This window comes from Phoenix dactylifera, chromosome 10 (assembly GCF_051530095.1).
Source record: "Phoenix dactylifera cultivar Ajwa chromosome 10, Ajwa_hap1_PhDact_Kaust_v1.1, whole genome shotgun sequence".
Taxonomy (NCBI): domain Eukaryota; kingdom Viridiplantae; phylum Streptophyta; class Magnoliopsida; order Arecales; family Arecaceae; genus Phoenix; species Phoenix dactylifera.
The window spans coordinates 27,644,276-27,657,111 of NC_143199.1; the positions used below are offsets into that span (position 1 = coordinate 27,644,276).

The 12,836-nt window shown below is 35.7% G+C and overlaps 1 protein-coding gene across 2 annotated transcripts; it reads left to right on the forward strand.

Annotated features, from left to right (window-relative positions):
- The first annotated feature begins 1,579 nt into the window (after positions 1-1,579).
- Positions 1,580-12,300, forward strand: LOC103720612 (Cyclophilin-like peptidyl-prolyl cis-trans isomerase family protein). 2 transcript variants are annotated; one of them, XM_008810408.6, is made up of 7 exons: positions 1,584-1,855; positions 2,671-2,749; positions 4,164-4,211; positions 7,863-7,886; positions 8,049-8,231; positions 11,788-11,863; positions 11,941-12,300. In XM_008810408.6, the coding sequence occupies exons 1-7, from the start codon at positions 1,775-1,777 to the stop codon at positions 12,101-12,103; spliced, it is 654 nt and encodes a 217-aa protein (XP_008808630.1). In that variant the 5' UTR covers positions 1,584-1,774; the 3' UTR covers positions 12,104-12,300. The 2 variants fall into 2 exon arrangements, with proteins under 2 accessions (XP_008808632.1, XP_008808630.1); XM_008810410.6 differs by lacking the exon at positions 7,863-7,886 and having other exon boundaries at positions 1,580-1,855.
- Positions 12,301-12,836: the final 536 nt, after the last annotated feature.

A 12,836-nucleotide genomic window follows, 5' to 3' on the forward strand; every position in this document is an offset into this window, starting at 1 on the left:
AGAAATTGGTTGTTATGGACATTTGAAAAACTTTCTAGTTTGACTATGATTTGGGTCTAGCCAATGTGATGATCGTTGGCTACACGTCAGAACTAGTTTCTTTCGAGCATAGCCAATCAAGGTTAATCGCTGGTAGAGTTAGTCCTTTCGGGCCTAGCTAGTCGGGGCTGATCGCTAACATATGCCGATAGATCGTATGTTTTGTTTCAGGAGTAGTCTCTTTATTCTGTCATGTGGTTAAACATGACCATGTGATTCAAAGCTACTTTTCCCTTTCGGGCTGATCACTGGCACATGCTGGTGGATCACATTTTATGATTTAGGGGCTAGTCTCTTTCAGGCCTTATCATGGGGTTGATTGTGGCTATAGTCATTAAAAACTAAGAGAGTTTTTTTGATTTACAGTTATGCATGGCATATTCTGAAAAAGAAATTTATTTTGATAAATGCATCTTAACATTGTTAAATTGTTAATATTTTGAAAATTTTATTCTATTCTTGATCCCACTAGAGATTTTGGAAACTTACTAGGCCACAAACTCATTACACTTTTCAATTTCTTTTTACAGATGCAGCAGAATAGACGGGACATGGGACCAAACAGTGTGGAGTTTAGAGTTTAGAAGACTCTTGATTAATTTTTTCTTGAATAAATTTAATTTGTACCGACTTTGTTACCAATGACGGCGAACTATCTCTCTTAAATAAATATATTAGATTATCTGCTACTGCCATTGCTTGAGTTTGAATTGATTTGTGTATGAATAAAAAGGCAGGCCTTGCATGATGTATAGGGCATCGCTCTAGGGTTCATATGGCCGCATCATATGATCGACCTAAATAACATATTTGAGGCGTAATAGTACCCGAGTCCAATTAGAGCAGGGCTAAGCCTATGAGATAGAGGATCCATACCATACCTTATGTCGAGTATGAATAGATTCTAGATTTTAATATATGTAACCTGCACCAAGATGTTCAATGGCTAGGAAGAGGTTGGATTGAGGCCAATTTTGGGCCGGCGGGCCTTGCATGATGTATCGGGCATCGCTCTAGGGTTCATATGGCCGCATCATGTGATCGGCCCAAATAACATATTTGAGGCGTAATAGTACCCGAGTCCAATTAGAGCAGGGCTAAGCCTATGAGATAGAGGATCCATACCATACCTTATGTCGAGTATGAGTAGATTCTAGATTTTAATATATGTAACCTGCACCAAGATGTTCAATGGCTAGGAAGAGGTTGGATTGAGACCAATTCTGGGCCGGCGGGCCTTGCATGATGTATCGGGCATCGCTCTAGGGTTCATATGGCCGCATCATGTAATTGACCCAAATAACATATTTGAGACATAATAGTACCCGAGTCCAATTAGAGCAGGGCTTAGCCTATGAGATAGAAGATCCATACCATACCTTATGTCGAGTATGAATAGATTCTAGGTTTTAATATATGTAACCTGCACCAAGATGTTCAATGGCTAGGAAGAGGTTGGATTGAGACTAATTCTGGGCCGGGCCCATAATGGATCCTAGGACCATGTACCAGTCTAAATTTATATTTTGGATTCTTTAAATTTCCTCTTTCTCGCTAATCTCACGCGATCTATTCCGGAATTTGATCACACCTGAGGCTCGAAAACGAGAGACAACCGGAGCTGATCGCTGGTGTGATGGTGGCGAGAGAGAGGGAGGGAGGAAGGAAGGGGGAAAAGTGAGGGAGAGTGGAAAGGAGAAGGCGGAGCTGCCGACATTAATAGGAGAAGGTCGCGATGCTTCGGAAAGCCCTCATCGCATTCTTCGTCCTCGCCGTCGTCTTTCTCGCCTTCTCCATCTCCCACAGACCGGTCCAGGTCTCCCTCTCCAACCCATTTTCCCAATCATTTCGCTCTCCGTTCTCAATTTCCCAATCTCTGATATCTTCCTGATGTCCAGATCCCATTTATAACCGATTCATTTCTTTAATTTGTTGACGATTCTCCGAGGAAGGAGAAATTGTCAGCTTAGTGGGGTTTCGATTTGGTCCGAGAGAAAAAAGATAGCTTTTTGATGTGGGTTTTGATTTTGATTATCCAAGAGAGCTTTTTGATGTCGATATTGTTAGTTGGGTCATCAGTTGCGGAGAATTATTAATGTCTCAGGGGTTTCCATATAAATGTGATTTATCTTGTAATTTTCTACGAGAATCATCTTGTTTAGGTTGAGACTTGAATTGAGTTCCTTGACGTGGGTCTTTGTTTGCTGTTTGTTTGCTGATTTGAGCTTGGGTTATGTTAAATGATGCAGTTTTTGTTGCATATGCTATAAATGCTCGAGATTCGCAGTGTTGCTTGTTTTTGCTTGGTGGGGGAATTTTTTTTGCAATGATTACTGTTTTGGTTTCTTATGCTGTTTTTTGAAACCTACAGCTGTTGCTTCTTCCAGAGAATTTGTTGGTAAACAAATGATTGCTGTGCAATATCTGGTTTCTCTGGCTTGCTTTTTGTTAATTCTTTAGTATCGCCTCTTTTACCTTGATCCTAGCAACTTTCACCAAAATCATGACACCAGGTCAAACCATTAATCTGTTACGTCTTTAATCTTTTTTCAGTGTTTTCACCTATTTACCTGACAAAGAAAGGACAATTTCTCGTCTTATCTTATAGAAAATGTTTGTTTTTATTTACAGGAGGAATTTAGAGTGCAAAAAGAGCCTGATATAACTCATAGAATTTACTTTGAGGTTGATATTGATGGTCAGCATACAGGTAAATTCGCTAGAGAGTGTTGGATCTAAATTTATATTAACAGTTTGGTGCTCGTAAGTCGAATTTTTTTCTGGCTTATATCAGTTTTTAAATGTTCATAAAATGGCTGTCTTGGTTCAATGTGCTAATGCACCTTGTTCTTATATTCAGTTCTCGATGTATTTTGATTCATATCGCTGTATGTATGCACACACACACTTACATGCATCCACCTGTACATGCTCCCACACTAAAATCACAATCTATGTTATTGAGACTAGATGGAATGTTCGATGTACACATTAAAGAAAAAAAAATATGACTTATCAAGAAAAAATAAATATTCATAAGAAATACAAAAAATAAAAAAGAGTCCTGTACAAAAAGAAAGAAAGAAAGAAAGAATGAATGATCAAAATGTTTGTGACTTCAATTAATCTTCAGATGTTGGTATTGTTGAAAATTGGTTTCCAACTAGAGGTTCAGAAAGAAATGGGGTTTCTTCTCTATTTTTGCATGCATTCATGCATCAATTGAGACAGCATTTTGGAGGACATGGTATTGTCTACAGCCAGTTTAGTAAAACTTGCATGTAGCTATTATACATATCTACATATGTATGATGTATGTGTATATATGTATGTAAATGTGCACGTTATGTTATGTCTGTTAGTTGATCAAGCTATGGTAGTTAAATGGACAATATTGTGTCAAAAATTCTTAAGCATCTAGACCTCTTGGGGGGTTGATGATTATAGCATCTGTGCATGATATTTTTGGCTTATGAAATGGATAACCCTCAAATTAACACACTCCATTCTTTTGAAATCTTTCAAGTGCTAGTCAGATGGAAAAATTACAAACTGTATCTTTATTTTCAAAATCATCAAAATCAGTGAATTCAGGATGCGGTAAATCGATGCATCATACCATCAGTAGGTATTTAGGATATACTATCATCATGCCATACGTCATACCAAGAAGCACTACATTATTTAGTGAAATCATCTTATTTTCACTACTTGTTGTTAAATTCCATAAGCTGTTGTGCACAGTACAGATGCTAGAGTTTTTCAGCTAACAAAATTTAGACACACAATGACTGGTTATTTTTGTGAGGAAAATTATAAAAAAATTTGAGAATTAGAGGATGAACTTTTTTCATGTTAACTTTTGTGAAAAATTAGCTGCTGATATACAAGTAATTTGTGTCATGGTGGGTTCCTTTTTTGTGAAGAACAGTAGTTGTAGAATTTTGTTGAAAACCATGAAGTCTAGTATTGCCGAATCTATCATGATTTTCTGAAAATTCGGTTGAAAATCTATATTTCTGTATCACATCATGAACAATTTACATGTTTTGATAGATGATATAAGAAAAGGTGTAGCTTTGCTATGTTCCTTCATCTTTTTTTTTTTTTGATTTTTTTTGCAGGTAGAATTGTCATTGGATTATATGGAAAAGTGGTGCCAAAAACTGTTGGTATGCTTTAGTCTGACTGGGCTTTATACTAAGGTTTACATAGCTCCTCATATCAAACGCATGCTGGCATTGTCTTCCAGATCCTTTTATGATTTCATTTAAAATGTATTGTATGATGTTTGCTGTATTCGTTGGAAGGGTTGTCAACAATTGCTGAAGTGGATTCCTGTTTCAAGACTAGTGGAACTTAATCATCATTTCTAGATATTACGGGATCACCTTTTGGTTGGTTCCTTCCATACGTGTACTAATTACCACTATATGCCCTCTCTTTTGTCAGAGGTGCACCTCTATCTGTTAATACTTTCTCTAGGGTTATAAGCTGAATAGAGTTGGGTCATTGGTTTGAATTCAGTGCTGGTGATAATTATGAGAGTAGAACTGGATCCTAAATAGATATAGTAAGAAGGTTTTCAGAAACATTTAAATCTGATACTTAATTGGATCCAATTATGGTGTAGATCACTATATTGGCATTAGGTTAGGGCGGTCAACTTCTTTCTCCTAAAAGATGCCTTACTTTTCCCATGGCCTATTTGGCTATACTTTATTTTCTACTATAGAGCTCTGGGTATTTTTAATATTTGTAAGTTTGACGGGTTATGATTTTAAATGTATATTTGCTGTTATCTAGTCTTTAATATATGTAGATGCCTAATTGTCATAGTTAGTTTTCCTTTTCTATCAGTCTTTAATATTTTAGCTGTCTGATGAAAGAGAATACATTATTTGTAACCATATATTTGTATGTATGTTAGTCGGCTATCCCATCAAGAACTTGGATTGTTGCAACTAGTGAATATAGTTGGTCAATGGTGATCATCGCATTGTGTGGACAAAGTTGATGGGTTTATTCTATACTTTCGAGACTATTCATTAGAAGAAATTGCACTGAGTGCTACATATTTTCAAATTCAACTCACGAGCCACATTATGAAGCTATGAGAAAGGGTGATAAAATAAGAAAAGAAAAGAAAATAACAACCATGCTAGAGTATTTTCACCTTTTTTTTTTTAAATGCCAAAAAGGTGAGCAAAAGAAGCTACAAGTAGATATAAAGAAAAAGAGGAAAAAAACTACACACGATGTCTATGTATTTGGAGAAAGAATAGGAGAAAATATACACTAGAGGTAATTGGATAGCAAGAAAACCATAAAGAAATGATAAAGTGATATTGAGATAGCGACAAGCATCATAAGTAGTAACAGGGGACAAGCATACTACATTTGTAGGCTCGCAGCAAGGATTAACCAAGTACATGTCTCTTTGCAACAGTTATATATGAACTTACTCTAGTATATAAAAGATTGATACGTGTTAATGCTCGAATGGAATAATGGAAGAAATGTTTAGAGGATAGGAACATAAAATCTACAGAACAAACATAGACTTTGCATACAACTTTGATGGAAGTAGACATGAAAATGATGTCCTGTCAAAATGTGATTAGTTTTATAGCTATTTGTACACTGATGGAGAAATAGATGAAGACATCTCTGATAGAGATAGAGCTCGGTGGATGGAGTAGAGACTTGTTATGTGACCAAGGGATTTTACATGCCTTGGCACCTTAATGGTGAATTTGTGTAAATCAGAATGTTTGGGGTATATGGAAGAACCTAGCAAGAAAGATGAATGTGCTAAGACAAGAACACATTGTTCAGTGAGTGGTAAAACTAAGACAGATCGAGGAGTGGATATTTTAGGGCTCGTTTGGTTTGCGGAAAAAGAAGGGGGGAAAATATGGTCAATGGAAAAGTAATGAGATGCCTTTTGTTTGGTTGGAGTTTTCAAAGGAGAGAGACGGGAAAGTTGTATTTTTATGAGAATATGATTTCCACATTTCATGGAAAAGTCTTTCCCATGAGAAACATGGGAAAGTTACTTTCCCATGAGGCGGGAATCACCCCATGGGAAAGTTACTTTAAATAGGCATTAAAGACCTAATTTTATTAAGGGCATAATAGAAATTATACATAACTTTTCTAGGAAAGTGGATGGCCAACCAAACATAAACACTTTGGAAATTTGTCACTTTCCCATGGTCAACCAAACATGCCAAAAATACTTTCCTAGGCATCCTCTTCCTAGGAATATGTTTCCCAGGAAACATATTCCTATGAGGAAAAATACTTTCCACGAACCAAACGAGCCCTTAGGGGTTTATGGGTTTGCATTGGCGAGGATAAGTTGATGGAGAACTTGATTTGATGATATAAGGATGTATAGCTATATTTGAGGAAGCTCATTGTGGAGCATGATCACAATATTTGGTGATTTTTTCAAATATTCATGAACTAGTTGTGATATGAAGCTCATCTGAATTATTCTTCAAATTATTCACTTCTTCATGAATGGTTTGTGAGTAATTCGTATAATTCATGAATCTTGCAAATAAATCGCAAGATAACGATTAGGTCGGACTTTGGTCACCATCTTGCGCATGGGTAGAAAAGACATGCTGTACTAGGGAAATGGAAATTTTTAAAAAATCAGGGTAGAAATTGAAACAGAAGGAGTTTCCATAACATTTTTTAAGAAAAAGAAAGGAAATAAGAGCATAAGGGGCTGGATCTTCAGTCTTGGGACTGGTGAGACATGATGAACATGGGAATGTTAAAAGGATTAAAGGATTTTCAGGCCTCATGCTCTAATCTTCTAAAACAATTAATTAGGGGAACTTAATGCTCGTTACTCTCGTTTCCTGAATGAACTTTCTGGCTTCCTCCTTTTTTTTCTGCCTCAATATATTCGATATATCTCTTGGGATGCATTCGATGAAAAATGATTATGAAATCCTTGAAAGTTGTAATTTTTAATTTTTATTGATTTTCTTTATCTAAGTATATATATCTAAAATAATTATATTTTTACTTATTAATTTGATTTCCCAAATTTGTACCGATCTTTTCGGTTTTTACCCAATTTTTTCTGAATTCCGAAATTTTCAACCTTGCCGAATTATTCCCCACTGCTGAACTTGTGAAACTTGTGACTGCGTTAAGGAGATGGTCTCAGATATCTTCATCGAACTGTCTAAGTAGAAGATGAAAGCCTTGATGTGAGAATTTAAGTTGTAAAAAAGGATTTGAAGAACCTGAATTCAGAAAGCCAGTCTCAAATACTCTTAGGTGGTTATGGTTATGAGGTTAAAAAAGAAATGATGATTTTATTGCTTTTGAAATAAAGGCCCCTGTACAAAAAATTATGTTTGATTGTAATTGACCAATCACTGTAGCATTTTGAACTCTTGCTTTGGAAGTTTGTTGGTGTTAGTATTGGTGCTGTTGTTGGCATCTTCTCTCCCAGGAGTAAGTATTTCTTTACCACTCCATTTATAAAGAGAAATGCATTTCATATTTGGACATTAATATTTTTTAAAATTTATCTGTCTTGTTTATTAACCATATCTTGTTGCTGCCATCACTGCTATAGTTTGGTTATATTTCTTTTCTTTTTCCCCCTCTTTTTTAGTAGTGGTCCTTAGCTTGTATTTGGGTCCTCATTCTGTCTTAAGCAGATGATCAACCTATTTATTTCATCCAATCATTGCTTCTTGATAGTTATTTACATATTTTCATCTGTAACTCTATGATTTTTGTAAAAAAACTTGCTTTTGACATGATATCTAATATTTTTTGTCACACAGAAAATTTCAGGGCCCTTTGCACAGGTACTTTTACTTATCATTTGCTTTTCTATGTTTGCGTTTCTGAAATGTTAAATGTTCTCGATTATCTCGAAACATTTACACTTTAACTGCAAAAGAATTTTGAGTATTCGCATCAAACTAACACTTACCAGAGATCTATATGATGCCATTTTCTGTTTGCAGGTGAAAAGGGCAAGGGAGCCAGGGGAAGGAATCTTCACTACAAGGGAACACCATTTCACCGCATAATATCTGGTTTTGTGATTCAAGGTGGTGATATCATTCATGGGGATGGCAAGGGTAGTGAATCTATATATGGTGGCACCTTTCCTGATGAGAACTTCACCATAAAGCATTCACATGCAGGTTGAGATATTACATTCATGTTTCTTATTCATTCTTGGGCTTGGAATGCTTTTGGTTGTACTTCTAGTTCAGCTTATAATTTGCTAATCATGAAAAATGTTTTTCTTAATTTTTCTTATATATCTACTTCCTTTTCATTTATGGAGGTAAAATATATGCATTAGTGTAAGTCATACTATAATTGGTTACCTCTTCTAGAATGCAATCATATGGTATTAACTTTTATTTGATTATTGTCGATAGTTTGTAGCGCCATGAGTTTTGATTGCAAAAGTTGCTATATCTTGTCACATCAAGGTTTGGAAAAAAATACACAAGATAAGTGTGGCTGAAATAAGAATGTTGAGATGGATGTGTGGTAATACAAGAAAAGATAGAATGAAAAATGAAGCCATTCATAAAAATGTGGAGGTACCATCAATCGAGGACAAATTGAGATAAGGACGTCTTAAATGATTCAGGCATGTACTATGTAGGTTGAGGGATGTACCGTTATCAAGGAGTGATTTAACATATGTAGAAGGAAAGTGGGGTGGAGGTAGACCGAAAATCTTATGGGATGAAGATGTAAGGAAGAAAAGACTTGATTTTGTTACATCTTTCAAAAAATGTGGCCCTAAGTAGACCAAAATGGAGGAAATGGATTCAAGACCGACCCCAACTAGTGAGATTAAGGCTTAGTTGAGTCGAGTTGAGTTGAACGTCAAGGTTTGAAAAAATTAATTTAACAATGGTATGTACTGGTATGTACTGCACAATAGTATCTGCAAATGATGACTAGGTACAGGGGCATATACTGCACTTCAAACCTTGTATCTCATTCATCTCATTACCTATTCTCTTGATGTAAAAGATGGGAAAGCTATCACCGATTCGTTAAGAAACAAAGCTGGTACATCAAAGATGCAAGAAAAGGCTTCCTGGAGGGTCCTTTTTTTTGGGTTTTGTTGGGGGCAGAGGTAAACAGGTGAAGACACAAGTGACTCTGATGAAGAGAGATTTTGGTAGAGGGCCTGGATGTTTCTCTGTGGACATTCTGATGATGTGTGATGGCTTATATGTTGTTTAAAGTGCTGTAGTAGGGTTTGCTTATACACATACACTATACATATATAGAAACAATAAAATTTATCTTGTTATTCATAACAGCGAGGCCTTTGTTTCTCAAAAGTATATGTTGTATTATATATGGATATGTTATATATGCTTCTATGGATGTGGGGCAGAGGTTGTGTTTATAATGAAGAAGTTTGCACACAGTATCAATTTCAAAGATGGGGATTGCAGAATGGAAATTTAAACCATTGAATATGATATGCGAGGTCTAGAATGCCTGTAAATAAACAAAAAAACACGTGCTTTGGAGACCTCTTGTCTTTTCATCAAGTAATCCCAAATAAAAACTTCCAATGGCATGACACAGTGTTTTGATTTGGGGAGATGAATTGGCAAGGGATCTCTGAAAACCTCTGAAATATAAGGTTTTTTAGAGACATTTTAGACCTGGTAGGTCATATCCAATGGTTTAGATTTCCATTTTGCAACCATTGTCTTTAAATTTAATATGGTGTGCAAACTCCTTATTTTCCATCCGTTACATATTACAAGTCAACCTATATGTGTGTAGTTTCAGAAACAAAGGCCTCATTGTGGTGAATAACAAGATAATAAATACTACCATGTGACTTCTGATGTTAGTCTTCTGAAAAGTTTTGGTGAGGTTTGAGGGTGGCTTCTCTTGCATATCCGAATTAATGCTGTTAATTGTTTGAAGGCAAATTATGGACGGAGTCCTAATAGCAAACGAGTGCAATCAAATCAATCTCATGTGTAGTATTTCTGTATAAATCAAACCCCCTGCCCACCTGATCCTTGTGTGATGTCATGTTCTTGGGTATGTCTTGTAAATGTACATATTTGGCTTCATGCCCCGATGAAGAAGAAGAGGAAGATATTGGATTTTTTAATGGTTTTTAAGGATTTTCTTTGTTTTCTGTCGCATCATTCTCTAGTATTTTTCCGTAAGGCAAGCATAATTTGCAGTATGCTTGCATTAATTGCTAAACAATAGTACATTGGCATGATTTCATTATAGATTAGCGTTATTTGATGTTAATAATGTAATCTTCAAACCATTATCACATGAAATTATTACATGTCAGGGCATGGGCATGATATAGGGTTGCATTACATGATGTCCCTATCTGCACATAGTTGCATAAAGTTAGAAATAACAGTATTACATTATTAGTTTGCATCACCGACTTCATTTGAAAGGGCAAATACATTATTTATCCATCTTTGAATATTAATATCATCTTGAATTATAAACACATTCATTTTTCATCTTTTTCTGTCAGTAATATTTCTTTAAGTTCTTCACTTTGCTTCAAATTGTTCTGTTTGAATTTAATACTATCATTTTTGTAAAACCAAAACAAGTCTCGATTCTTGGTGTTTCATTTAGGAATTGTTTCACTTCCCTCTCTATAGCCAATGATGAGACATCACTTAATCAGGGGTAAGTGTGTTTCATTCTAACTTTATAAACTTGCTTGTTTCCAGTTCATGAATGGCAAATCTTGTTGATGATTGGTTTAAACTCTTACTTGTTATTAAACATTTAGGATATTTTTTGATAGAAATATGGTCAAACCCTTTAAAAGGTGTCAGAATGCAAGTTACATATGAGAGTACCATGAATTTTGACATTTTTATTTACATACAAGAGAGGGTTTTAAATATTAGGCTAAATGAAGAGAATTTGCAGCCCAAACAATATCAAGGTGATTTGAATATGGAAGACAAAGATCAAGTAACAGAATTCAAAGAAGCCAATACTGCTAACCAAATCAAGTAGTTTGCCATTTCTCATTCTGTCTGCCCAGTAAATTTTTAGATGCATAGTTCAATTCTTGATATGCTAGCTGCAAACCAGATTAGATGATATGTGGTACATCATTGAGTATGATACCATGACAATTCAACTACACTGATAGAAGAAAAGATGATAAGAACTCGATAAAAGTAATGGGATTGCAAAAAGGGACTAAATGTTGAAACCACAAGCAGAAGCCCCTAAAAGTTGATTTTTGGCAAAGACTGGAGGAGTAAGAATTTGGTAGAGGAAATTAGGAGCTAGGAGCAATAATCCAAAGTTGTTTGAGATACCATGGGCATATGCAACTTACTCTATTTTTGATTGAGAGGTTAGAAGTTAGAAGCAGTAAATAACAAAAAGTTGTTTGAGGTCATCTGGACATGCTATGTAGGCTGTGTTTAGTTGATCCGTGGAATATGACCATTACCAAAAGCATAAAGCTCAGCCATTTAAATTTTGTCTGTATTCTTCTTAAGGATGGTTGCTGTGGCCTTCAATTTGTTTGCACAAATTCTACAAAATTCTTAATGCTATTTGTGTTGTTGTAATGCTGGTATAGCCCAGTATGTTATATGTATATTGCACTCAAATTTATCTTTGGCAATTTTGATTTTAAATTCCTCGGTTACATGAATAAGTAATCCTACTTCAATCCTACTTTAATCCTATTTTCAGGTATTGTCTCGATGGCGAACTCTGGGCCAGATTCGAATGGATCCCAGTTCTTTATAACCACTATTAAAGCAAGCTGGTAAAATGCGGAACTCAAACCATGTAAGAGCTAGGATTGCCAAGTAATTTGATACATCTGCTACATTCGTGAACTAGGTTGGATGGAGAGCATGTTGCCTTTGGTAAAGTAATTCATGGTATGGACACGGTCTACGCAATTGAGGGGGGAGCAGGGACGTACAGTGGGAAACCAAGGAAGAAGGTTATCATTGTTGACTGTGGGGAGATACCCAGAAGCCAATGGGATGAGGAAAGCTGAGCAATCAGCAGCTGTCATTTTGTAACAATGTAGAGCTGATTCTGTGATAGTATATGAGTTTGACAGGCTGCTTGAGGCCTGGTGTTCGCTTAACCTGTATGATCTTGTACCAATGAAAAGATGCTACATCCGAATTTGTACCCAAAAAAAAAATGATGCTACATCTGAATCACATAATGGAAGGTTTTCCCTGCTAAGTAGTTGGCATTACATTTTTTTTTTGTCTTATCAGTGTTTTGTGATGCATTATTCCCTGGTTGTTTTTTTCGATCACATTCCCCTATTCCCATGAATTTTCAGCATTAAGCAATAGTTTTTTCTATCACTGATGACTGTAGCCTTGTAATATCTGCAGTTGCGAGGGGTGTGTACCATGGGTGTTACATCAAGTTCAGACTTCATAAGCCGTACCACGCCACATCTGAATTTATGTGAAGTAAGAGGATATGATTGTTGTTAAGAGAACAAAGGGTAACAAGCAAAGCTAAGAATTATTTTGCTGGTGATTATGTGAGCACTAGTTGTAACTTGTGTTTGTAAGAACATGCAAAAGTTTACTTGATTCTGTGTCTGAGCTCCTCCAATCAAAATCCGAGTCCGCCACCTCTCTCATCAACTAATATGTTCGAAGCCTCTTGTTTCTTTAATTTGTTATTCTTACGTGTGGGTTGTCTCAAGTAAAAGAAAAAAAAAGTCATTAAAAAAAAAGTTAGGTGTTGTCTTAGCATCACCT